The sequence below is a fragment of the Marmota monax genome, unplaced genomic scaffold, assembly GCF_021218885.2.
Source record: "Marmota monax isolate L192 unplaced genomic scaffold, Marmota_monax_Labrador192_F-V1.1 WCK01_AAM20220418_F8-fsc00004, whole genome shotgun sequence".
Taxonomy (NCBI): Eukaryota; Metazoa; Chordata; class Mammalia; order Rodentia; family Sciuridae; genus Marmota; species Marmota monax.
In genome coordinates, this window is record NW_026692881.1 from 10,186,037 (window position 1) to 10,213,438 (window position 27,402).

At 42.7% G+C, this 27,402-nt stretch overlaps 2 protein-coding genes across 3 annotated transcripts in view; both read right to left on the reverse strand.

The window, feature by feature from the left end:
* Myof (myoferlin) overlaps window positions 1-27,402 on the reverse strand; it is a 151,351-nt gene that overhangs the window by 119,365 nt on the left and 4,584 nt on the right. For both annotated transcript variants that reach the window (XM_046449805.2, XM_046449804.2), the window contains exons 2-3: window positions 10,471-10,526; window positions 8,125-8,216 (exon numbers count right to left, since the gene is read on the reverse strand). In XM_046449805.2, the coding sequence (XP_046305761.1) occupies window positions 8,125-8,216; window positions 10,471-10,526 (148 nt within the window). The remainder of the gene's footprint in view (window positions 1-8,124; window positions 8,217-10,470; window positions 10,527-27,402) is intronic.
* On the reverse strand, window positions 10,549-14,620 carry LOC124096197 (POU domain, class 5, transcription factor 1-like). The gene has a single exon (XM_058581095.1). The coding sequence runs from the start codon at window positions 12,855-12,857 to the stop codon at window positions 11,775-11,777; it is 1,083 nt and encodes a 360-aa protein (XP_058437078.1). The 5' UTR covers window positions 12,858-14,620; the 3' UTR covers window positions 10,549-11,774.

A 27,402-nucleotide genomic window follows, 5' to 3' on the forward strand; every position in this document is an offset into this window, starting at 1 on the left:
CAGGTCACTCACACAGGATGGTAGAGCTGGGTCTCTACACAGCCTCTGTCTGACTCCAGAATCCACCATGCCACCATGCTCTTCCACCTTCCTGGGAGCTCGGTGATGTTTCACATCTCTCTACCAAGGGTCAGGAGCTTTATGAGAGGCATTTGCTTGCTGTTTAAACCCAAGCTGGAATCAGAACTGTTTCTGAGAGCTAAGGGAGGCAGATTCCTCAGAAACGGTTTTTTTTTTCAATGTTTATTTTTTAGTTGCAGGTGGACACAATACCTTTATTTTATTTTTATGTGGTGCTGAGGATCAAAGCCAGTGCCTCACGCATGCTAGGCGAGCACTCTATCTCTGAGCCACAACCCCAGCCCCCAGAAACAGTTCTAATGTGACAGCCATAGGGTGATTTTTTTCCTTGTTAGAATTTACTTTTTTTCCCCAATTTGTAATAATTATATTCAATTTGTAATAATAATAACATGACAGTAGAATACATTTTGACACATCATACATAAATGGAGTATGATGTGTCAAATTTTTTTTTCTTTCTTCTGGTTGTACATGATGTAGAATCATACTGGTCGTGTAGTCATATATACACACACATAGGGCAATAATGTCCGATTCATTCTACTATCATTCCTATCCCCACACCCTCTCCCTCCCTTCACTCCCCTCTGCCTAATTCAAAGTACCTCCAGAATCTCAGCTGACTCTTAAGAGTAGATAGGAACAAAGTCAGTTTTGAACAACTTGGTCTTAAACTTCTGGCAGGAGAATATAACCTGAGCACAGTCCTACATGGACCTTTAAAAGGAAAGACAATGTTGTTGTTGCTTTTTAATGTAACTTAAGATGGACACTTGTATCAGCCCTACCAAAGTAAGTAAAGCTGGAGTCTATAAAGGAGGGGTAATTATGAGAGTGCCTAATATTTAACTATCACAAAGAACTCTAGAAACACAAGCTTGTCCTGAATTTCAGAGACTGGCTGAAATACTAATGGTTTTCATTTTAAATTGTTTACCAAAAAAGTAATGCTTTGCTGTCTTGTTTATTGTAGTACTAGCATAAACCTTGACCTAGGTATTCTTGTCCAGTCACCTGCCAACTGCCACAATGGGCTTTTGGATTGCTGTGATGCTAAATACCCTTAACTGTCCATGCCCCACCTGAAAGAAAACAAGGACTTTGGGTCACTTTCCCCCAACTTGCCCTCTCTGCAGAAAATAGCTTGGAGATGTCTTGGTCACCCACTTTTCCATAGAAATGGAAGGTAGAATTGACGGTGGGAAAATGTAACAGTTGTCCCTTCACCTTCTGAATATAGCCCTCATTGCTCAAAAGTTTATCTTTTTAAAAAATGTTTTTTTTTTCTCTCTTCTCCCCTCTCCCCCTCCCTAACAAGATTAGGGAGACAGTGTTATCTTTTCTTCCCCTAGTTAATTGCCCTTGAACACACTCAGTACAGGAAGGAGATGCCTGCTTAGGATCTGGGAAGTGAGTAACTCCCAAATTAACAAATGAATCCTAACAGGCCATCAGGGTGCCCAGAGACCCCCTACCAGAGCACACCTGGAATGTTAGCCCTTGAAGAGTTCCTTTAAATATCCCACCCTCTCTCCTGATGGGGACAGTCATCTTAGCCTTTGGGACAGGAGTCCCGGTGTTTCTCTTTTGCTAGCAAATCAATAAACCCTTTTTTTTCCCTTTTTCTCAAAAAAAAAAAAAGTTCCTCTATTCTTCCCTAGCACCCACCCCCTCATTGTGAATTAGCATTTGCATCAGAGAAAACATTCAGCCTTTGGTTTTTTGGGATTGGCTTATTTTGCTTAGCAAGATATTCGCCAGCTCCATCCATTTACCTGCAAATGCCATAATTTCATTCTTCTGTAAGGCTGAATAATATTCCATTGTGTATATATACCATATTTTGTTTATCCATTCATGTGTTGAAGGGCACTATGGTTCCATAGTTTAGCTATTGTGAGTTGAGCTGCTATAAACATTGATGTGGCTGCGTCACTATTGTATGCTGATTTTAAGTCCTTTGGGTGTATGACTAGGAGTGGGATAGCTGAGTCAAATGGTGGTTCCATTCCATGTTTTCTGAGGAATCTCCATACTGCTTTCCAGAGTGGTTGCACCAATTTGCAATCCCACCAGAAATGTATGAGTGTGCCTTTTCCCCCCACATCCTTGCCAACATTTATTGTATCTTGTATTCTTGATAATTGCCATTCTGACTGGAGTGAGATGAAATCGTACAACAGTTTTGATTTGCATTTCTCTAATTGCTAGAGATGTTGAACATTTTTTCATATATTTGTTGATCGATTATATTTCTTTTTCTGTGAAGTGTCTGTTTAGTTCCTTAGCCCATTTATTGATTGGGTTAGTTGTTTCTTTGGTGTTAAGTTTTTTGAGTCCTTTATATATCCTGGAGATTAATGCTGTATCTGAGATGCATGTGGTAAATATTTTCTCCATGGAGTGATTTTTAAATGTTAAGTTTCATTCATGTGGTGGTATCATAGAGCATTCATTCATTCATTCATTTAACAAACATTTACCAAGAGACTTCCATATGCCAGGCCCTTGCTCAGGACTGGTGGTACAGCGTTGAGCAACATGGGTGTGGAGCTTACTGTCCAGCAAAGCAGGAACAGATGAAGTAACTAGATAAGAACGTTGCAGATCCAACACTGAGCTGGATACAGATGTGCAGACCAACACATACTCTGAATACTTGTCTTAGCCCCAGCCCCAGCCTTAACATCCAACTGCCTACAGAGACTCCCTACATCATTCCTATGCTCATTAGAACTTCGCAGAAAGAAGGGTTCTGAAGAAATAAAATAGGGCATGAGAGGGACAACGGCCAGGAGGGGCTGTTCTGGGCTGGGTGATCAGAGATGCTAAAGCCCAGTGAGAAGATTTTGTATCTACTGCAGCGTGAGGGAAAGAATACCACTTGCAGAAGCCCTGCTCGGTGCCTCTTTTCTTCCCCTGCACAGGCACACATGTGCATGCATTCACACGCATGTGTGTGCAAACACATACAAACTTGTACATTCACTTCACTCCTACATGTCCAGCCTCCTAAAGGTGGTTCTTCTTGAGGAGTTCAAGTGGATTGCAGCAAAGCCAGGGTGCCAAGGAATCAGAGTCCCAGCCTCAATCCTTTGAGCCTCAAGTCTCCTCTCCACTTCTCAAGGTCATTGTGAAATTAAATGAGATGAGATATAAACTCTCAACAAATCATGTCCAATGTAGAATATGAGCATATGTGACTTCCTATTCAACACAATAAAAATTTTATGGATTTTAACCTGGAGAGGAACCTCTACTCTGATATTAACAGCTTTTTCTTTTTTTCAAAATTAGGAAGAAAAACTACTTCCATTTCAGCAAAGAGATCATTGACCATTCAATGTACATTTTGGTTCCTATTGGTGCTCAGAGGCTTCCAGTATAACATAAGTCAAGAGTACAGGCCTGGAACTGAGCTAGCTGACTGACACATGTGCTGCTGTATGATCTTGAGCAGGTTACTGACCCTCTCTGAGGAAAAACAGACCTGTGTCAGAGGGTGTGTGTAAAGATGAAGTGGGATAATGCGTTAATAGGTTAGTCCTAAGTGACAGCCTTGTCTGCTAAGGGGACTCTCATTCTTCACTGGGAAAATTCTTGCACTCTGACATTATAGCTAAAAATATCATTTTTGTTTATCATGTGATCAAGAAGCTCCTCTGACTCTTCTGTCACCCTTCTTCAGTCTGCAAAGCTGATTGGATAACTGTAAAGTGAGAGACAGCAGCAGTGGCACTGAACAACCCACCTGGCCCCTGGCACCTGAGAAGGGGCAGTGCCGTCGCACCGGGGCTGTGAGTGCAGGGACCACCCTGGACCAATCTGTCCAAGGTGTGGCCATGGTGCACAGGCCAACCCAGGCCGCTGGCTCTGTTTGCTGACAGGCAAACAGATGCCAAGTGAGAGAAGTGTTTGCAGCAGCCAGTCTCCATGGCAACAGGCAAATCAGCAAGCAGGACATTGCTTAAGCTGGAAGAAAAATGCTTCACCCCACCCAAGGCTTTCAGGTGGCAGAAGCATTCCCACATTGGACAGTCGGCAGAGGCCTCAAGGCCAAATCTTTAGCAGAAAAGCCAAGAAGACAATCTGGGGCCAAAGGGCCAACCTGCACAAATATTTCAGACAAACATATATCTTATTCCTAGAGGGTTTTCTTTTTTATAAGATGCACAGGTAATTTGGCCAAGGTCTATGTAGTGTTCAGTTGGTGGAAACAAAGCCAAAGGGCATGATACCCTTCTGATGACGGGGGCATGCTGTTTGGTACAGTAAGGAACAGAGGTGACAGAGTGATAGTGCCATCAAGCTCTGTTCGTCACAGAGCTGACTTGGGGCCAGGCTTTCACTATGCAGTGAAATTTGCAGAACAGAGAATAAATCTCTTAGCAAAAAACACCTGCCCCAGCGACCCTGCCACAGGGCCTACAAGTCCTGTTTTGTTTACCTCTCCAGGTAAGCGACTGGCTTCAGTCCAAAAGCCAGTGTTTGTGGGAAAAAAAAAAATCACACAGTTAACTATTAGCAACCATTACACCTTCCCTCAGGTTGACTTCTCAGTACCTTAAAACAGGACCTTGAAGGCTGGGCCACAGGACAAGTGAGTTTTTCTGGGAAAGGCAATTGGCAGAGAGTGCTGGGCATGGCTCAGAGAGCAGGCTGAGCAGGTATCCCCAAGGAAACCCTGGAAAATAAGGACACTGGGTGCCCAGGAAAAATCAGAGGGAGGAAGAGGGGGTGGGGAGGGAAAGTTTGAAAGAGTGATGGAAATCTACTTTATATTTTGCCTAGAATTTACCTTTTTCTGTTACACCTAAAAATTCCTCCGTCATCATGACACCCTGGTGACCACATGCTCATTTGGTCTCTGTGCTCAGCAGACATTGTGGTGTCTCTCCAGGCTGCAGAGTTCTAAACTTTAGAAGGATCCTCTTACAATAGAACCGACAGTATTTTTTTTGCTGTTGTTCAGAATGAAAAAGAAAATGTCCAGGTTCTGAGCAACTGCACATCAGCTCTTTCTCCAGAAATGCACACAGCACCTGAAAGGGTGCCGGGGTGAGCCCAGCTGGGGTTTGTCCTCTCCCCATTGCTGCCATCATCCCAGCGCCCCACTGTTTCCATGTGGTGTAAAATAAATTCCTAACGGGCTCCCAGTATTATTTCCCCTCTTCCCTAACTGGTTCCTATAAAATCCAGTCTCTACACAAAAGGCCTGAATGACCCTTTACAAATGTAAGTCAGACCGTACTCAAAACCTTTTAATGGAGTCCCAATTTCCATTCCATTGAGAATGAAATCCAAAGCCCATGCTGGGCTCACAAAGCCATGGGTGTCATAGCTTTGCTGACCTCATATCCTCCCCTTGTGCTCATTGTTTCAACTTGACTGGACTCTTCAAGTTTCTCAAATATTCTCCTGCCTCCGGGCCTTTGTACTTGCCATTCTCACTGCCTAGAATATTATTTTCCCCCAGAGAGCTGCACAGCTCATTCCTTCATTTTAGGTCTCTACTTAAATGTAATCTTGTCAGCACTTCATATAAAATTGCATCCCCCCCTGATTCCTACCCTCAATCACTCTCTAACCTTTTACTCTGCTTTATTCTTCTTTGTAAGATATAACAGCTTCCTCCTAAGCTCACAGCACTTCACAGTATACCTGACTAGATACATATTTATTTTATTTGTTTTTGTCTTTCCCTCAAATGTGTAACCTACAGGAAAGCAAGGACTTAGCTGAAGACAGATGGGAGCTGGGAGGCAGACCACTAGGCTCTGCTACCATGCTAAATAGCCATGGCACAAAATGGTAGAGATCTGAACCAGACTTCCAGCGATGGGCAGGGATAAAAACACATGGCACAGATCACAGAAAGGAAGGAAACATAAGATTTAGAAATATATTAGACAAGAAGCAAAAGGGAGAGGATCCAGAGAGGTCTGAGTTTTGAGCCCAGTGGTACAGAACTAGCCAATCCAATATGGTGGCCTCCAAACACGTGTCTATGCAGAACTTGAAGTATGGTTTGTCCAAATTGGACGTGCTATAAGGGTAAAACACATTCTAGATTTCAAAGACTTAATAAGGAAAACAAAGCATGTAAAATATCTTGGATGATTTTAAAAATATGGATACATGTAGAAATGATAATATTTTTGATATACTGGTTTAAAAATATTAGGGGCTGGGGTTGTATGTAGTTCAGTGACTTAGCATGGGTGAGACCCTGGGTTCCATCCTAAAACTACCGAAACAAACAAACAAACAAACAAAAAATATTATTAATTTCACCTGTTTTCATTTTATTTTTGCCAATGTGTCTACAGGAAAATTTTGAGTTGCATGTACACTCTGTCCTATATTCTATTGGAGAGGGCTGGCCTAGAATATCAACAGTGGTTCCATTCTCGGAAAGAGGAAAGCAAAGAAGAGAAAAGACTATTATTAGTAACAATTAGAGGTTACTGTGAGGCTCTAGTGCCCACTTCCCCAGAACTTTGAAATATGGGAAATAAAACTGTCTTCTGGGATTTGGGGTGAGAGATTTAAAAAAAAAAATCACATAATGATTCAAAGCTGAGATGTGCAATATAACCTTAAAAAGCTAAAGTAGTTTTCGTTGTAAGACTGATGGGACAAGAACTTTCCAGAATGTATAGTTTAAGGGAAAAAACCAAATCAGCCACAAGGGTATTGGCCGCAACTGAACACAGAAGAAAGGATCACATCAAAGACAAACATGACAGTTTCTATCAGTGTACTTTCTAGGGAGCAGATGTCTGACCAGGCTGAGTCTGATACCCTTAAGTGGAAGACCCCAGTGATTGGGGTGACCACCTGATTTCCTGTCCAAACCAAGCTACTGTTGACAGCAAAAGGGACATTATTAATCCTTGGGCTGCGACAGTAAACAGGATTGTCCCAAACAAATTAGAGCACATGGTCACTCTAACTCAACTAACTCATCCTACTTTATTGCTCTCATTACAGCCTTCTGATTGTACCAAATGTGCCTGAACTAAGACGTGCGTATTTTTTTAATATTTTCAATTGTCAATGAATCTTTTATTTTATTTATTTATTTATTTATTTATTTATTTATTTATTTATATGCAGTGCTGAGGATTGAACTCAGGGCCTCACACATGCCAGGCAAGTGCTCTACCACCTAGCCACTACTCCAGCCCATAAGACATGCATTTTTAAATGCACTAATTATAGAAAACTGAAATGTTTCTTACAATTGATGTAGGTATTAAATATTCATCCTTTTGTCTCTTCCCAAACCTGTTATTAATTTAATAGCACATCTTATGAACCATGATACTTACAATCAAGGATACAGAGTAATCTAGCTTATCATGTAGTATGGCTTGAAAAAAAAATTCATGAATCAGAGTAGCCATGCCCACCCATCAGGTAATTGATTCCCATTACAAAACAACAAGTAGGTATTCTGGTTATAAGTATTAGTTTCCTGGGAACTTGGTTAGTGTGAACTGGTAATAAGTCTAGGTTCTAAGTCTACATGACCAAAGTACAGCTCCAGGACTGGTTTGAATTTAATAAGGTCATTCTGTCTCATGGGGACCAGTTTTGGAACTTCCCCACCCAAATTTACCCAGAAGACAATCCTTGGTGTCACCCTGGGCACTACCATGATAACTCCCATGTGAATCTGAAAGATACAGTATAATGATGTATATAGGTGACACATAATCAGAAAAAGGAAGAATTGGTGTTGTGTCCAATATAGCCACAGCTCAGATAAACAACCCAAAGTGAGAAGCAACTATGTACAGTTAACAAAGAAGTTGCAGGATAGACTCATGGTGTTTGCAGACTCTTTGACATACTTCAGTCATTGGAAAAAAAGTGCTGTGATTGATTAGTCATATCTGATATTGGCTCCTAAGGGAGTAGGAGCATGGAATTAAAGCACTGTTACATTGGAAATATTATCAAGTGTGATTGTCAACAAAATGAACAATATTGAGATGATATGTAGAATGAAAAAAGCTGTTGAAAGTAACTTACTTATTTTGTCCAATTGTCTCAAAATCTTTCACAACGATCCCAAGGGAAGATGAAAAGTCCAATGGTATACCCCTCAGGTCAAACTCCAAAATCTGTTCACATAAAGGTTATGAAAATAAGAAGGCTGTTGAGAGCATCAAAGAACATAATAAAATGCACAGTATTGCCTGTTGGGACAATATTTTCATCCACAACAGTGTCTCTAATTACTCAATTCTATAATTAGGTAGAAACTATTGAATTCTATGCCTGGAGGCTGCTGAGGGGTATGAGACTCAAACCAGCCTTCCACTCAGAGAACCTGCAGGTGGCTCCAACTTTCCCATGTCCTTGGTTCTGTGGCTTCAGACAGGTCACTGAACCGCTGACTCATGGTCAGAACTGGACTTAATGCCTACCACAGCTGTTGCAAGAATAAGATGGAATATTATCTGTGAAAATACTTTCTTCAAAGTTTATTTTTAAGTGATTTGCTAGTCTTAATTATATCATTATCACACAAGGAAGAGGAATAATCTAAGAAAGCATTTTCTAAAATATATCAGCCCCTTATTTGAAGTTCCACTGTGGTCAATGCTGTAGTCAAGATCTTTCCAAGTTTCCTGTTTTAAATGCAATGGATTGCTTTCTAATAAAAGTGCAAAGAAAATCAGGAGAGCACCATTGATGCCTCTGATTGGCTAGGTAATAAACACATTAAATAAATCAAATAATGGTTTGAGGTTCTTTGCAGTGGGTTTGGAATGGAAGGAAAACTTGTGTTGTACCTCACATGAGAACATATACACTAATCCCCATGGGCTTGAGGTTGGCATTTCATTTGGGTTTGGTTTCAGTTATAAAATGTAGTTGGAAAGTTTACTTGATAAGTAAACTTGCAATATGAGCAAAAAAAAAAAAAAAAAAAACACAAAACCAAAAACCATGCTGAAAGCAAAATGGAATGAGATGGAAGAAGCCTGTAGAAGACATGCCAGTTCACATGACAACCCATCTCTTTGCCACTGGTCATGTGGATTGAGCTCAAAAATAGACATGTCAGGATGGTTCAAAACCTGAAGCAATAAAAACACACAGAATAAACATATTTTGTCTTTGTTTTATTCTTGGAGCTCTGTGTCAAGTGCTAGGGACTCACAGTGACCGACCAGGCAGGTCTCTTATTCTTGTGGCACCTGGGGGTCCACTTGGCTGCTCTGGGTTCCTGTGAAATCACAGAGATGTGGACTTCCCTTGCAACCTGCCTGAGGCAAGCAGGGCTTTCCAGATAGGCAGTAAGAAGCTTTCATCTTTATCTCATTCTGTGATAGCATGCTCCCCTAGTCTTGGAGAGATAGTGAGACTAGTTGGGGGAAGAAGGGATCCAGAGTGGGTGGAGGGGAAGTTTTTATAGCCTGGTGACTCAGTGAAACCAACAAAGACATTTATTACTGATCTTGTGCAGGGAGGTTGGCCCCAGCTTTTGAAATAAACAATGGCGCTGATGATCAACTTTTGAAAAATTAGTCAGAGTAGGAAAATCCTACTCAGTAGGAAAAATAAAAAATTTCACATATCTATGAAAATACTAAACACAGAACCATTTAGAAAATAGATATAAAGTCAACAGAGGGGTGGGGAATGGACAAATAAGTTATATTATATCCTTTCAATAGAATATTACCTAATCATTAAAAATGCTTTTGAATTGAGTGATATAAGCATATGCTTGGGATACAATAGCAAGAAGAAGTAGGATAGGAACTTGTATTTGATAGTTTGTATTTCAGAAGTCATATTCATTAACTGTATTTACTCAAAAACACTTATTGATACACACAGATGTTACCTACTTACTTCTTGAGGGTGGGATCAAAGTTAATTTTATAATGTTCACCTGAAGTTTTCAAAATTTCTATATTAAGTATACATCACTTTTTTCAATATAAAAAAATCAACGTCATTACTCAGCTAGATACACAAAAAGTATCATGTGATATGCTCTTGTTTAACCACACGCAGATATGTTTTTAATTATGAGCTTTTTTTCTGAGATTCTGGAGTTGATTTAGTCCTCCCTCTTGCCACAGAAGTGGACCATATTCACGCAGCAAGCTCCCGGCTGAGCCAGGAGAGACATCATCCCTCCTGATTCCCAGGCCAGGTTTAGCTCACCACACCACCCCATGCAGGAGACAGTCATTGGTGGGCCAACCTCTTTGAAGTGTGCTACTGTCTTGGGGAAAGAAGGGGAGCTGGAGTGAGTAGGGTGGAAATTCTCTTTCCAAAGGGAAGAGTTAGTTTCTGATCCAAAGAAGTAGCTTATCCATTAAAGCAAAGTTGAAAAAAAAAAAATCACAAAGTCACCTCATTCCAGACAGGATTGAGTTCATTATCGACTTTCTTCGTTTTCTTTTTCTCATCTGCAAATAAAAAAATTACAGATTCAATCAATGAGAAATAAAGAGCATTTAAAATTCATTCATTCCTTCAAAGAACATTAGCCGAGAGCCTAATATGTGTCTACATTTCCTCATTCATCTGCCTACGATGGGGACCACTTGATATCTATCTGCCTTCCCAATGAAATGACATTTTTTTTGGCTTAAAACATCTTTCACATCCCCTGGTCTTCAAGGGATTCAAAATCATGGAGTGCTGTGATGTTCTGCTCCTCCCTCAAGCAGATCTCCTGGGGCCTCTGCATCTCCTGCCTGCTGCAAAAAGAAGCCAACAGAGATGATCTTTGAGATGCTGGTACAACCACTGAATAGATGAGGAGACTGAGTTTCAGAGTTACAAAATGTGTCTGAGCTCAGTGTGGCAAGGGTACCTGACCGAAACCTGGAATCTCAGCCCTGAAGCCCATCCTGACTTCCAGAGTTACAAAACCTCAACACAGCTTAAAGATGAGATAGGACTCCCTCCCACAGGCCTGAAATCAAGAGAATTAGAAGAGGAGCACTATCTAGGACCAGCATGATGGATTTGGGGATCATTTTACTCCTGACCCTACCTAGAGAAGTAAATAAGTAAATGTAGCCAGTGCTTCAAGTTTCCTTGGAGCAAAGTCCAAAGAGCAAGGGCTTCTCTTGGGAGCCCTGGGAGGCTGTCTCTAAAAGATTTACCAAAATAAAAGCTAATCTCTGCATGACAAATGCTAGAAGTATTATTCTATTTTCTTTTTTTTTTTTTAAGCCAGTCCATTTTTATTTTGAGATAAGGTGTTGCTAAATTGCTGAGACTAGCCTCAAACTTGTGAGCCCCCTGCCTCAGCCTCCCAAGTTGCTGGAAAGATCTTGAATAGTTGAAATGGCATGTCAGTTTCAGGGTCACAGGTATGACAGCAGTTAGTATCTAACACCAGATTTCTCTAGTGCCCTTCAATAATTAAAAGAGGATAAACCAAAGACAAATTTATCTATCTACTGTGTCCCAGGCTTCTTTATTATTTAAGAACAAAGTATGAGTGATGTGGGGATTAAAATCAAGAGCATCATTGAACTTCACCTTCCCTCCAACCAGTTCCCCAACTCCTCACCCCACCCTTTGTGCTTCCAATTCCTTCCTTAGTGAATGAAGAACTTAATCCCAAAAGCCCTGGTCCGGACTCCAGGTTCTCTCCCTAGCTCCTCTTTCCTCTGCCCCCGTACCTGGGAAAGGCAGGTACCTCAGTTTGAATGCATGGGAGAGCCCAGAGTGGTGACAGAGACAGAGGGAAAGGCTTCCCCCTCAGGAAAAGGAACCGGGGAATAGAGTGTGGTGAAGTGAGGGCTTCCATTACCTGAGGTACCAAAATGGGGCCCTGGGGCCAGAGGAAAGGATGCAGGTCCCCCTGAGAAAGGAGAAGCTGCAGCCTCAAAATCCTCTCGTTGGGAATAATCAGTGCTTGATCGTTTGCCCTTCTGGCGCCGGTTACAGAACCACACTCGGACCACGTCCTTCTCAAGCCCTAGCTGTTCAGCAATGTGGCTGATCTGCTGCAGGGTGGGTTTTGGGCACTGCAGGAACATGTTCTCCAGGTTGTCTCTCACTCGGTTCTCGATACTTGTTCGCTTTCTCTTCCGGGCTTGCAGTAGGGTCTCCGCTTTGCATATCTCCTGAAGGTTCTCATTGTTGTCTGCTTCCTCCACCCACTTCTGCAGCAGGGGCCGCAGCTTGCACATGTTCTTGAAACTGAGCTGCAGAGCCTCAAAGCTGCAGATGGTCGTTTGGCTGAACACCTTCCCAAAGAGAACCCCCAGGGTAAGCCCCACATCGGCCTGAGTATATCCCAAATTGATCCTCTTCTGCTTCAGCAGCTTGGCAAATTCCTCAAGTTCTTTCTGCAAAGCTTGGATATCTTGGGACTCCTCAGGGTTTTGATCCACCTTCTCCTTCTCCACTTTCACAACAGCAGGGTGAGCAATGCAGGGCTCGGGGGAGGCCCCCTCAGAGTTGCTCTCCATCCCAGCTCCCACCTCAACCTCAGGCTGAGGGGTCTCCAGGCCACCATGGGGGATCAGGCCCTTTCCAACCTGAGGTCCACAGTATGCCATCCCTCCACAGAAGTCGTGGGGCGGAGGGTATGAGGGAATCCCCCACACCTCCGAACCTGGCCCAACTCCTGGCCCGATTCCTGGACCACCGGGAGGGCCTGGGAAGCTTAGCCAGGTCCGATGGTCAATCCAGCCCGGCTCTGGCCCTCCTGGCCCATCACCCCCACCGCCCGGAGGGGGTGAGAAGGCAAAGTCCGAAGCCAGATGTCCGGCCATGGGTTAAAAGGGCACCCCAAACCGGGGCCCTGAAAAAATAAGGGCTCACCAAGGAACAGCTCAACACCTCTCTTATTCTATTTTCTTAAAATGGTATATATTACTGTTGTCACTCCCCTTTCACAGCTAAGGACACTGAGAAGTTAAAATACCATATTCAAAATCACCTATCAGTCAGGGGCAAGGCTAGGATTTGAACCCAGGCAGTGTCACATCAGTGGTTACACTTTGAACCATGCTTGGGCCATTGCTTCCCCTCTGCCACTGTGGAGTATAGGAGGCAGTTGGTTTTGTTCAACTGAATGTCACATTGCTTTGGCTCCCAGCTGTCTGTGGGACTAACCACCTCATTCTTCCAAGACCTCAACATTGTAAGGCCATGAGTCATGACCCTCCCTCTGCTAAGCATTAACTTTTCCACTTGAGTGGGCATCATATAGTCCAATGGGCTTCCCTTTCTAAGCTTCAGCATGATCCTACTCATGGGCTCGTGCCTAGACCTCACTGGCTAGTTCCAAATGTGGTCTGTCTGTGAGGTCAACAGGGCCTCTCACTGGATTTGATTCTGCTGCCACCTGTAAGCTGTCCAGAAATTATCCCTCCCACACTTCCATACTGGACCCACCCATCTCTCTTCTCATCTGACATAAACTCTTCTCTCCTCTGGTTACAGGAAGAGAACATGTTCTTGAGAGGAAAGAGGAGCCATGCAAAGAATTTTTAACTACAGTGGAATTGGGCAAAATGATTTCTCCACATAATTGTAGCAACTCCATCTAAGTAATCATTTCTAGGTGCCAGGCTGTGTGTTCTGCTGCAGTGTCTATCCATTATGATACCTTCAAGGTCATCCTCGTTTTACAGACAAGAAAACCAAGAGCAATCAACTTGCTTAAGATGACACAATTAATGGGAAACAGTCAGATTTTGAAACTACATCTCTCTGGTTCCAACACCTGAGGGTTTTCCACACACCACAGCACCTCTTTGGAGGCTGTCAGAACATTGGATAATGAAGATATGTACATATAATATATGTAAGGAACCTGGATTCTTGGGCAGTGACCACAGGGAAGCCCCTGAACAGATTTCAGGGCATCATGAAACTCTCTAAAGAGTATTTGTTCTAATATACAAAATATTGCCTCTGAGTTTTTCAGGGGGAGAGAACTCACTATTCTCACAGATTCTCAAGTAAGTTAGTGACCTTTGAAAAAGGTTAGGAATCCCTGCATTCAACACACATAAAATGGTACCACTAACCAGGGACTGGTGGGTGAGAACTAAGTCATAAAGAAGGTCTTTGGACCTTCAAGGTCCAAAGAGTGAAATGGGCAAATCCAAAAATTCTATGTATCCAACCTGGGTACCGAGGAAGCAGAGGTGGAGTTTGGGAATGATTGACAAGGAGGGATTGAAAATGCAGATCTAAGAAGAAAAGCTCATTCCAGATACAGGCCACCAGGTGGGTGGGTTAGCTGTGGAGGAGGGGAGAGCTGGTTATGTCTGGGGACTCTGCACACACAACTGGCTGTGGAAAGGAGTAGAGGGCTGAGGGAGAGGTAATGGTCATACTGTAAAGTCTTAAATTTCCACTAAGCTTCATTTGACTGATAGGAGTCACTTAAAAGAGGAGAATATTAGAGTATGGGCTTAAGAAAATTCAATAAATTCATAATTCAATGATAAAAACCCAGTTGCCAACAACTCTTAATACATTTCCAGAACATATGATTTAGTTTTGTATTGAGAACAAAAGGGAGAAGTCAAGTCTCAGCAGAAGCCTTTGACCTCAGACTGGGTGGAGCTACTAAGGAGGAACTTCCTGTAGCTCCAAGCACTAGGTGCAGGGTGTTGCTGCAGAAGGTCTTACCCTCTAGGGGATGCTCACTGTAAGCCAGGCTTTGCTAAGCCCTTTCCATGCCTCATTTCACTTATTCCTTCTAGCAAACCTGTTGGGTAGGCACTGTTAGTATCTCCAGTTTGCAGATAAGTAAAGTGAGTCCAGAATGGTTAAGTAATTTGCCCAAGATCATAGGGCTAGGAGGAAGCCCTCTAACCAGGTCTAGTCTCACTCCAAGCCCTTATATTTGCCCCCTGCACACTCCTATTTCCTTGACTAGAAAGGAAAATGTGTAAGTAGTTAGCATGAGCTCCTCCCCTTCTGGGGAAACCCAGCCCGAACCCTTCCAAGGAGGAGTCTCTGATTAGAATCAAAATGTGAATGCATTATCTTTTATTAAAATCCTATTCTCACACATAAAAAAAAGTTAGCAAACAAAAAAAATGATAAATTAGTTCCTTATCAGCAGCCACAGAGTCAGATATTACTATTATTCAATTATTTGATTGGTCAAATGCTTCAAGGTCAAAGATGCAGGCACCAAACATCTGATTAACCACAGGCAACCCTCCTCCCTTCTCTGCATCACCTACCTCCTCTGCCGCCACCTCTAATTTTATTAAGATGACTGTTCCTTCCGATGGAAAGGAATTAAGTACTTACAGCCCTGAACAAAACAACTGACTCAAATGCAGAAACTTTGGACCAAGACTGAGGGCATTCTTTGGGACGTTTCCTGTTTTCTGATTAGCTACGCCTGCCTCTCACTAGGTTCTGTGAAGGTCAACAGTGCAGTGATTAACCTAAATGCAGTGATTAACCCGAATGAGGTCCCCAGGGTACTGAACAGCCAATTCACCCTCTTCACGGAGCCCTTTCCTTTGCTGGTCACCGACCAGACAGTACACAAGAGCCTTGCAGTTCAGGTCTCCCAAGACTAACTGCCACTTCTGTGCCAGGTGGCCAGCTATGATGTGGAGATGTGACTAACACTTTACCATCAGCTGAATTACAGTAAGAGATTTTCCCTCTGTAATGTAGGTGGGCCTCATTCAAACAGTCAAAGACCTTAAGAGTAAAAGCTGATGTTTCCTGGAGAAATTCCACCTCAACACCATTAACATAGAAACCCTGCCTGAGTTTCCAGACTGCTGGCCTGCACCACAAATTTCAGACTTGCCAATCCCCACAGAAGCCCATTCCCTTCTCTCTCTCTCTCTCTCTCTCTCTCTCTCTCTCTCTCTCTCTCTCTCTCTCCACACACACACACACACACACACACACACACACTCACTCACGGATGCATTCTATTCGTTCTGTTTCTCTGGAGAATCCTGTCTAACCTAACTAATAACAGCAGGAGCCCATGGAAATAATAACACCTACAATGGTAACACATTTTTATGTCCTTTCAAATACACCATATCCTACTGATTCTGATAATCCTAAAGGGAAAAGGACAGGTGTTGGCCAACCTCCCCTGACCGGACTTGGAAATCAGTGAACTCTCCATTTTTTGAGCTATTATCTTTGGAAGAAGTAAGACTTAATCACCAGCTCAGACTTCTTATGTGTAAACTTGTGACTTTAGATGAGATAATATCTAAAGTGTCCTCCAAGTTTAGTGCGACATGAACCTCAGGAGGTGTCCCCAAGTCCCGAGTGGTTAGATTGTGGTGTCTTTCTGAAATGGCTCAAGGAGAAGAAGCGGGTGCTATTTTCAAAGCCTTCCTCAGTAGGTGAAGTGAATCAACCAGGTCTCCAGGATCAGCGGTCCATGTGAACTTGATGTCAGGAGTATTTCACCTTTTTCAGGTTCCAAGGTCAAGTCCTCTTTCTTTTGAGAGATGAACAACCACACATCAATTCATCCACCATTTGCCTAAAATTTCACAGACCTCCTGAAGCCCATCCACATGTGGCTAGCATTAATTCAGTCAGAGCTCCCAGTACTTTTCATGAGTTATCTCATTTAATCTTCACAACAACTCTAAGAGGTAAGTTCTATGATGATCAAGCCTAGTTAAAAAGGGGGAAACCAAGGCACAGAGAGATTCAGTAACTTATCCCAGCTAGGAAGTGACAGAGCTGGAATTCAAATCTGGCAGATAAGAGACACAAAGCAGTTTCCAACATTGGAGGATTAAGGCTAGGCAGTTACTCCTTAAAGACTGGGACTATATTGTATTAATATTGTTATCCACCCCCGGCCCTCAGCTAATGCTTACTAGATAGTAGTTTTTCCATGATTTGAGTGAATTGGACTTTACAAATTCATATAAGTATTATGACCATGGTTGCTTTCATGATTAAGTTAGAGCTTGAATACAAAGTGCTCAATCCCCGGCCTACAGAAAGCACTAAACAAATGAGCTATTAGATGATTTCTCATTATGGCAACAGGGTAGCCCCCTTTTGCATACTGCAGGGTTCCCTATTGTATAACAGGGTGTGCCCAGTGAGGCAGGGACTGCCCTAATGGAATAATTTCCATGTGGCTCCATTCCAGACCTCAGAGGCTGCCTGGGGCAGCTGGCATGTGGGCAGTGACGTCCTCCCTGGAAGATAGCCTGGCAGCCATGACCATGGGGTAATTTCTACAATAACTAGGGCCCAGAGATGGCTCTGGGAAGGGTAAGCAGGAGATGTCTCATCCCTCAGGACTTGAGAGGGACAGGGGAGGGGAAGGGCACAGAGTCATGTGGACTACCCAGGGGAACCTATTGGAGTAGTGTTTCTGACTTTACACTTTCCAATCCTGTCTGCTCCAATGCTTTGGAACGATGTTGCCAAACGGGTTCCAGGAGAAAAACATTTGGGCCAAGTGGGAACCATGATACAAAGAAAGGCTGTTTTGTACATTTCTTTAGCAGCTGCTGATAGAGCTGATACACAGGAACACCCAGGCAGAGGCAGGCGAAGTTCCTGCTCCCCTTTCTGCACCCCATGCCCCACTGGCCTCTGGAGATGCCCTTCCAGGAGAGCAAGTTCTCAAATCAAACCCAGATCCTCCAAGGCAACTGCAGTGAGGCCTGTCAATTTGAAAGACTCACGGAAGCTATTCCCTGAAAGCCAACCCTAGGGAGCAATCCCATCCTGGCTGTGCCACCTGCAGGGCTCAGGTGGAGCCAGACACCTAAATGGGCTGCTGCAGTGGTGATCTTGTGTGTGAGCATCCATCTGGGCCAGGTACTTTAAACACAGGAAGTGTCAGCATGCCCATTTGACAGATGAAGAGACTGAGGTTCAGTGGTGTTAACTGACTTGCTCCAAGATCACAGAACTACTAAGTGGCAGAGTCAAGCTTTAGCCCCAAGTCTGCTTCATTTCCCAACCTGTCCTCTTAACTCCAGGATGACCTGCGGCTTTTTCAGTCATTATCAGCTGTGTACCTTTGGGCTACTTCCTATGTCCAGATTTATTCATTAATAAAAATTGCTATCTAATGCCAGGAATAATAGCTACCATATATAGGACTTGTAATCTGCCACACACTCTTCTAAGAGCTTGGTGGATGTCACTTATTAACATTATTCTTATTTCAAGGCATAATAAGGTTAAGTTGCATGTCCAGAGCCACCTGCTATCAAGAAACAAAGCCAGAATTTGAATGTAGGCATTCTGCTTCCTGAGACTCCTAGCCACTCCAGCTTCTGGTGGCATGTTTCTGAGACATAATTTATAGAGAATGAATTAAGGCTGGTTCTTGGCAAATTCACTATCTCCACAGAGGAGTTGAGGTCCAGAAGGCATTTCTAGGCCTGAACGTCCTATAACAAGGGGATTAAAAAGTCCACTGGCAGAGGAAGGATCAAGTGAGAAAGCAAGAAAGAGCCCAGGATGCAAGGGACATTGCTATATGTTGGGTTACAAGCAAAACCTGCAGCGGCTTCCATCAGACAAGCATGATTCAACAGTCACACAAAATAATTCTGAAAGCAAAGAACGAGTCAAAAATCTTGAAAATTAGATCCCATCCCTTCTAAGCAGAAAAGGACGAGCTCCATGTGCCCTGGGCCTAAGATGCTGACATTCCATAATTAATAATCTTGTTAAACAGGATTTTCGCTATTGCCAGCAGTTTTATTCCACTCTCCTCAGACCTCCCTCCTATGCTGTAAGTGGCTTTGACCTCTGGGCTCTTTAGTGAGCTGGTTGTTTGCTGCAAACCTACAGGAGTGCTGGGAGTCAGGAGTGTTTGTGGGCTGCTGTTTGTCACTGGAGCCTGGGACAGGGACAGAGGGTAGAACTAAAGCAAGAGAGATGTCAAGCGCAGGGAAAGCGAGCCATGCATTTTTCTAAGCAGTGGTAAAATGTATTGGACTAAGAATCTCAAGACCCAGGTTCTGTTTATTCCCTGCCTCTTGTGGGCTATGCAACTTTGACCTCCCTTGATCTTTCTGAGTCTCAATACACTCACCTGAAAAAGGGGGTATAAATACCTGTCTTCATCACCACCTGGTGTTGGGAAGATCAATCCTATGAAAAGATTTTATACAATGTAAGGGGTCTGAGAGGGGTGACTTTCACAAAGCATGTCACTATGGGAAGCCATCGTAAGGTGGGTGTCTAGCTCAGCCAGGTGCAGTGGTGCATGCCTGTAATCCCAGTGACTTCAGAGGCTAAGGCAGGAGGATCACAAGTTTGAAGCCAGCCCCAGCAATTTAGTGAGGCCCTAAGCAATTTAGAGAGAATTTGCCTCAAAAATTTGAAAAAATCTGAGAATGTGGCTCAGTGGTTGGGTGTCCCTGGGTTAAATTCCTGGGGCCTGTGCCTAAGCCTCCATCATTGCTTTTTGAATGGATGCATGTTTGAAAGGAGAAAGCAGCAACAACACAAATCAGGGAGAGACAGGAAGTAGCTAGGCAGTGAATTCAGACAGTGAGGAAGGATAAGCAAAAAATATAACTTTTTATGTTATTTGCATAAGAAAGAAAGATAAGGGGAAATTTTTTTTCTAATTTCTAAGCTTTACTATTAGGATAAAAAAGATGATCAAGGTAACAAACCAGCAAATAGGTAAAATGAAATGACACCTCATCCTGACAGTTAAATATTAGATTTTTAATACTTTACATACACTGTTAGGTTTTTAGTTCCCACTGATAAAATGGCTCAAATGTGATTACCAGAGGAACTGATTCACTCCTAAGCTATGTCACCTCTGAGCCTCTGAGTCACTGCAAGTCCTAAAGGTTTCATTACCCTGTGGCAAGCTCAGCCCAGGAGGGTTGGGTTTTGTTTTTCTTTTCTTTTTATAGAATTCTTTTGTTCTTGGTGCACTTTCTTCCTCCTGCAGACTGGATCCAAATGTCCCCCACACTGAACAACTCTATCAGTGAAGGGGTCGGAAGCATTCACTTGACTCGGTGGTGGTTGTGGTCTAGGTACTGTGCCATCTCCTCATTCATCCTGAGCTCTGCAAATACAGTCTGGAATCTAGTAAAACCCTGCCCTGTCTCTGCCCCAGCTCCCCCACAGGAAAAATGGCGATAAAACAACAACACCTTCTTCCTAAGAATGAAATGAGGGTTAGGTACTACATGCAGGTGTGTGCGCAGAGTAAGAGCTGAATAAATGGTGGAAGGCCAAGTAATTGTTATTACTTGGGTTGTGCATCCAGCCCATAGTCTCTAGAAGATCAAAATAACTGCGTAGACCTTCCTATGTGCTTACACTGTACTCATGCCAATCCCTGCACCTTGCTTGCAGTTGGGACTATTACCACTCCGTTTTACAGATAAGGCAAGTGAGGTCCACAGGTGCTGGGCCACAGTGAGTGGGCAGTCTGGACTGGGCTGCTGTGGCTGTCTGTTGCTATCTGTGCTGCCTGCTTAGGTCTTCAATAAGCACATGTGGCTATGTGCATTAACATTAATTAAAACTAATATTAAATTTTCAGTCTCTTGGTCACCTTTCAGCGATATTCACATGTGGCTAGTGGCTACCACATTGGACAGGGCAGATCTTGACCATTTCCCCCATCATAGGAAGTTCTTTTGAACATGTTGCTCTAATAATCTTCCACATATAGAAAGTGATTGGTGAATAAAGCTTTTTAAAAAGTCTGTTTTATTTTCACCAAACTGACTAGTTGTTTAGACACAATGTGAACCCAGTCTAGACCTCTTTTCCAGACTTACAGCTTCACCCTTTACAGGAGCTTAAAGGTCCTGTATGGCCATCCTCACTAGATTTGTAATCTTTCTATTTCTTTAGCACATAACCGGGGGCACTAATTTTTCATTTGGCAACGTGCAAAGGGAGGCAGACTTCAAGAAGTGGAGGAAGAATAAACATCTACTTTAAGTCTGGACACCCTAAGTACATCATGTTATTTATTTTTATAACCTTTAGAGGAAGATCATATCCCCACTGCAGGTTCCATGCCATTAATTAAGACCAAAGCCTATGTCAAGGTCAGAGGTAGGCTGGGGCTCCTCTGACTTCCAGCTTTTGTTGAGATTCAACTCATGGATTTCAACCAGCCTGTGGAAACCTGAAGTCTTAAATATTTAAGATCAGTTTTGTAGTTTGTGGGCATAGAGATCTGGTATCATATGGTGCCTATGGTCCATGAATCTCTGATCCAAATGAGTAGAAGAGCCACAATCATTCATTCAAGAACTTATTATTGATTATTTACTGTATACCAGGCATCAAGCCAGGTGCTAGGGAAAGTGACATGGGCCCTGTTCTCACAAAGCTTACGGTCTAATGGAGAGGGCTGGTATAAATTCAATAAGCCACAAAGGAGTAGAGGATGTCAGGAGAGAGAGGATGTCAGGGCAACCTGATTTAGGGAAACTGATCTCCCCACAATGTGCTTCTGGGAGGAGCAGGGTGAACTCTGGTTCCAGCCCTGTCCTCAGGAGCCCAGACCAACAAAAAGACCTGGTACTTCAGGGGATCAAGGCAATTTCCCACATGCCTTCAGCTGTGCTGTGGTACCCGGCACAACAGAGCTAACAAGGCAAGTGTGAGCTGAAAGTCCAAGTCAGTGGAGAGTTGCTAAGAATCTACTGTGCCCACAGTCATTAGGATGGCCATTATAAAAACCAGAAAATAACAAAAGTGTTGTCAAGGATGTGGAGAAATTGGAACTCTTGTGCATGCACAGCTGGTAAGAATGTAAAATGGTGCTGCAGCTGTGGGAAACAGTAGAGCAGTTCTTCAGGATGTTAGTACATGTCCCAAAGAACTGAAAGCAGGGACACAGGTACTTGTACCGTTGTTTGTAGTAGAATTATTTGTTAGAGCTAAAAGATAGAAGCAACCCAAAGTACCCGTCAGCAGATGAATGGATAAACCAAATGTGCTATATACTTACGATGGAATATTATTCAGCCTTAAAAATGGAGAATATTCCGAGAGATACTGCTACATGAATGAACCTTGAAGGCATTATGCTCAGTGAAATAAGTCTGGCACAAAAGGTCAAATACTGTTTGATTTCACTTATAAGAAGTGCTTTAGAGTAGTCAAATTCATAGGGATAAAAAGAATGGTCACTGCCAGAGGTTAGGGATAATGGGAATGGGCAGTTATTATTTAATAGGTACAGAAACAATTTCAGTTTTACAAGATGAAGAGTTCTGTTAGTGAATGGATGGTGTTGATGATGGTTGAAATTTTGTTTGCTTTAAGATGGTTAAGATTATAAATGCTATGTGTCTTTTACCACAGCTAAAAACAAAGAACCCACTATGTGCCTAATTGAGAGGCCATGGTGCACTCTTATCAATAAATCAGACATGGGCTCTGCCTTCAAGATCCCTGTGCAGCTACAACCAAAGGGCTTCCCACTTATTTTGAAATCTAAGCCTGGGCCACCCCTCAGAAAGGTCCCTTAGGGTTCTGTATGATCCCCAGCAGTGGGAAAGGAATGAGTATAAAAGGAACATCTGTCATGTAACAATTATGTGTCAGGCTCTATGGTAAGAGCTTTAGATATTGTCTCTCTATTGGTCCTTACATTGTTTCTTTTTTTTAATATTTAATTTTAGTTATAGGTGGACACAATGTCTTTATTTTACTTTATGTGGTGCTGAGAATGGAACCCAGTGCCTCACGCACGCCAGGTGGCTGCTCTACTTCTGAGCCACAACCACAGCCCCGTCCTTACATTATTTCTATGAATTATACCCTATTCCCCTCACTTGATAGATGAGGAAATGAAGGTTCAGAAATACAGTTGCCCAGTGACAATTTCCTAGTAATAAAACCAGAAATGAAATTTAACCTGCCTATTCCTAAGGTCATCCTTTTCCATCTATTGTGTTGATCATAGAAAAAAGGAGTCTCTTCGTGTGGGATGTTAGGTCAATTAGCAGATTAAAGACGCAAAGAGCCAGGACAGTGGTGCAAACCTGTAATCCCAGTAGCTCGGGAGACTGAGGCGGGAGGCTGAGGCAGGAGGATCACAAGTTCAAAGCCAGCCTCAGTAATTTAGCAACGCCCTAAGCAATTCAGTGAGACCCTGTCTCTAAGTAAAATATTAAAAAGGGCTGGAGATGTGGCTCAATGGTAAAGTAACCCTGGGCTCAATCCCTGGTACCAAAAAAAAAAAAAAAACAGAGCAAAGAACAGGTCAAATCCTTGAACTGGGAGATGGACTGAGTTCTAGTCCCTCAGAAGCTCATCCTGTGCACTAGACACATCTGGTATACCTGCTTGTCCTGGGCTTCCATGTCCTTTAACCACAGCTGATTGGACCAGGTATGAACATCTGATCAAAATAGAGTCAACTAGAGTCTGTCTCTCAAAGACCTCAATGAGGAGACACTAACATTGTAGTTAGGGTCGAGTCAGGATCAAGTCACCTGGTGGTGACCCAAAGCCCACACAAGAGGCCTCAGTAAGGTAGCCAATGTGCAGAAAGGTAATGGCTGCCATGTGCAGAGAAAAACTGAGGCCTGAGGCTACACAGTCTCTGGGAGAGAGGGAGAGAGTACTAATGACTCCTTGCCAGACATGGTGATGTCCCCTGTGAGGCCCAGGATTTGGATTCTGAGAGATTTCTCTCTAACTTTAGGAAAACTCCCAAGATTTTCTTGAACAAGCTTGAGTGGGTATCTGTCCCTTGTCATTAAACAATTCCAGACCATGACACCTTCCGTCCTGGGTCCAACAGTGGCATAGAGAGAGGAGGATCTTCTATGTATGAGACCCTCATCTTAGCTTGACCTTTGGGAAGACAGAAAATTGGTTTTCAAATTTCACTGTCAAATTCTAAGCCTTTCTTCTATCTCCAGATGGCCTCCTTCCCTCCTGTCTCAGATGGCTAAAGGCCCCATGTTAACCTCTTACAGTGTCACCCACCTGACTGAGAGGAGGCCAGGCAGTGTGAGGAAGGAGGGCCTGCTCAGTCTGCCTAATATGGTTTTCTTATTGATTTAAATCAATCAGCTTCTTCCTTAGTTACTTTCCTTTATTAGTTCCTTCTGATTCCAGCCCAAGAATGACCTCCCTCTTCCCTGGGAAACATTTGTCTCAACTTGTAAACTTTCTAAGTTGTCTCCCTGACTATTTCTCATCAGTTACTCATATATCACTGCCTGGGGGCTCCCCAGTGGTTGACAAGTCCAGTGCAAGCCATGGCCATACCAGGCCCCATGGTCAACCTCATCACAGAGGAACGTGGCCTCTGGACTTTCTATGTTGTTCCCAAACATGGAAGGTTCTTTTCCCCATTCTTTATGTCTAGTTTTCACTCATCCTTTATGACCAAGTCAAATGACACTTTCTTCACAAAGCTCTTCACTCTTCCATCTAATTTTAAATTATAATCTTGGCATGTCTATTCTCCTAATTCATCCAAGAGTTCTAACTAGTTGGTCTTCTGGATCTAGAATCATGTCATGAGTATTTTTCAAGCCTTGGTTTCCTTTCATACTGAAATAACTGTTATCAAATAAATTTAGGGCAATTTAGGGATTCCCATGTGTAAAGTCACATGTATCTTCATTTGATCCTCAAATAACTCTGGGAGATAGGAGGTCTTATTAAAAAACACTGAGGCTGGAGATTGTATCTGGTAGCAAGAGGCAGCAACTAGAATCCTCATGCAGGCATCCCAGCCTCCAAAGCTCAGAGTCTTTGCATTCTAATGCCCAATAAGATGTTAGCTGATAAGGCTTATGGTACCAGATGTCCCATAGTTATTTCTTAGTGAGAACTGTGTTCAAAGTACACCCCTGTCCAACAGAACAGCTGTTGAATGGAAATCACACAGTGGGTAAGGTAACTAGTGTCATATCATGGCATTATAAGTAGTGTGTATGTTATAGACCATCGAATGCTTCACATAGGAATTTTCAACACATTTTTCTCGCTGGGAACAAGAATGCAAAGTGTCTAAGACACTAGTTTGCTCCCGGATAGCAGGTGCTGGGAACTGGTTGTGTTCAGGGTTCAGGAATGTGTGAAGTGGCTCTTTGCCAAGTCTCATCTCATAAAGCACCTGAGAGAACAGTAAGTGTAATTCTGGCTGAATGAGGAGCTTGGCTAGCTTCTCATGGTCCCTTTCACAACTAAGAATCAATGACTTTATTACACCAAGATGTCTCCAATCTCCAGCCAGCTCTTTGCTTTCAAGGGCAATACTGAAAATATATATATAACATCAATGATGTGTCAGGGTTGCAGAAATTATAAAAACACCATGCCTCGTGACAGGGCCAGATCCTAGGGGGATGGAAAAACTCATCAATAATCAGAAAAGAAACATAAAACCAGAAAAATGTCAACATTTCTGGCTGAGAACATGAAGGTAGAATATGTTGTGGAGGAGGAAGGGGAAACAAGGTATATTAATCAATTTCTAAAAGGCTATTGGGCCTTTGTAAATGGCCGAGAGTCTCAGAATGTGCCTTTGGGAAGTGTACCTTTGAGAGTTTCCAAGCTTCCACAGGGTGGGGCCGCTGTCCTTTAGCAGTGAGTCTCCAAGCCCTGTTCTCCCGGAAGTGACCAGAATGACTCAGTAGATGAAACACTTTTGCCTTCCTGAGTGTTTTGTCAATACAATACGCTGGTCCTACTAAAGTACCTGCATGCCAAGGCTCTCATTTGAACTGTGGAAATTTTCTGGACTAGTTCCTTGAGGTGTCCGGGTAACCAAATTTCTATGTGGGTAATTCACTGAGAGCCTTCACAGACCACAGTGAACGAAATCCATGAGCTCTTTCTCCCATTATACTCCAACAGTTCTCGATGGAATCTGGCAGCTTTTGTGCTTATATAAAAGTTTTTCCCAAAAAGTATTCAGGATTTTGAATATTCCCAACACAGAATTTTAAAATGTCCAAGGTGATAGATCTGCCAATTATCCTGATCTGAACATTACACATTATATGCATGTACTGAAATGTTGCACTGAACCCCACTAATATGTAATTATTGTGTGTCACCGCCCCCCCCAAAAAAACACATTCAAAACCAATTTTTTTAAAATAGGGAATAAGAATATATATATGGTTTGTTTGTTTTCTCTCAGTGTTAATGTCCTTAAGTGGAAAAAAAAATCAACTGTACAATTTCAAATAATAAAATGGTTCTTGCTAAAAATATGCAAGTCTCAGGGCTGGGGATGTAAGCTTAGTGCTGGAACACTTGTCTAGCATGAGTGAGGCCCTGGGTTCAATTCCAAGTACCACAAATAAATTACTTAGTTAATTTAATTAAAAATAGAGAAGTGATAAGTCTTTATTGGATAAATCACAGCCTTTGAGGATCTCTATAGAATTATTCCCTTTCAGGTAAGCCATTACTGACCCATATATTTTGGTGCTGGGGATTGAACTTGGGGGTGCTTTGCCACCAAGCTATGTCCCAACCTTTTTTCTTTTCTTTTCTAAGACAGAATCTTACTAAGTTGCTTGAGGCCATGCTTAGTCTCCAACTTGAGATCCTCCTACCTCAGCCTCCTGAGTTGCACTCACATCACCCGGCTTGCCCCATTTTTTGAAAGAAGAAAAAAGGATTCTCAGGAAGGTAAAGTGGTTTACTGAAGACTACAAAGTTTGACACACTAATTAGAAGGAGGATACAGAAATATCTAGGCTTGCGCTCCCAAAACATGTCCAAGTAAAGCCAATCATGGTAGTGCACACCTGTAATCCCAGTGGCTCAGGAGGCTGAGGAAGGAGGATTGCAAGTTCAAAGCCAGCCTCAGCAATTTAGTGAGGACCTCAACAACTTAGTGAGACCCTGTCTCAAAATAAAAGATAAAAAGAGCTGGGGATGCTCAGTGGTAAAGCATCCCTGGGTTTGATTCCTGGTATTTAAAAACAAAAAAGTCCAAATGAAATAATAAGAATCTCAAAAAATAAGTAATAACCTAACACTTGGTGGCCATTTAGACAGTAGCAGCAGTCATCTCTCCAAGAAAAGATCTGCAGGAGGCTAGAAGCAAGAGAAAATGCTGGCAGATGGAATAGACAGAATGAGGAAACTGCTACAGTAGCAACCATCACTTTCTCCAGGAAATGAACATTGTTTATGAATGTAATGTTGCCACATACCGCCACATCATGAATGCACAACAATATAAAGTATACAAGAAAGTTCCTCTGGACCAACTGTTTAAGAGATTTGACACAGAACAAGGAGGAGTCAAAGGGGAAATGGAAGTTCATGGCAATATCCACTCACACAAAACCACAGACAACAGAGTCAGTCCTTCAGCAAGGCAAACATTCACAA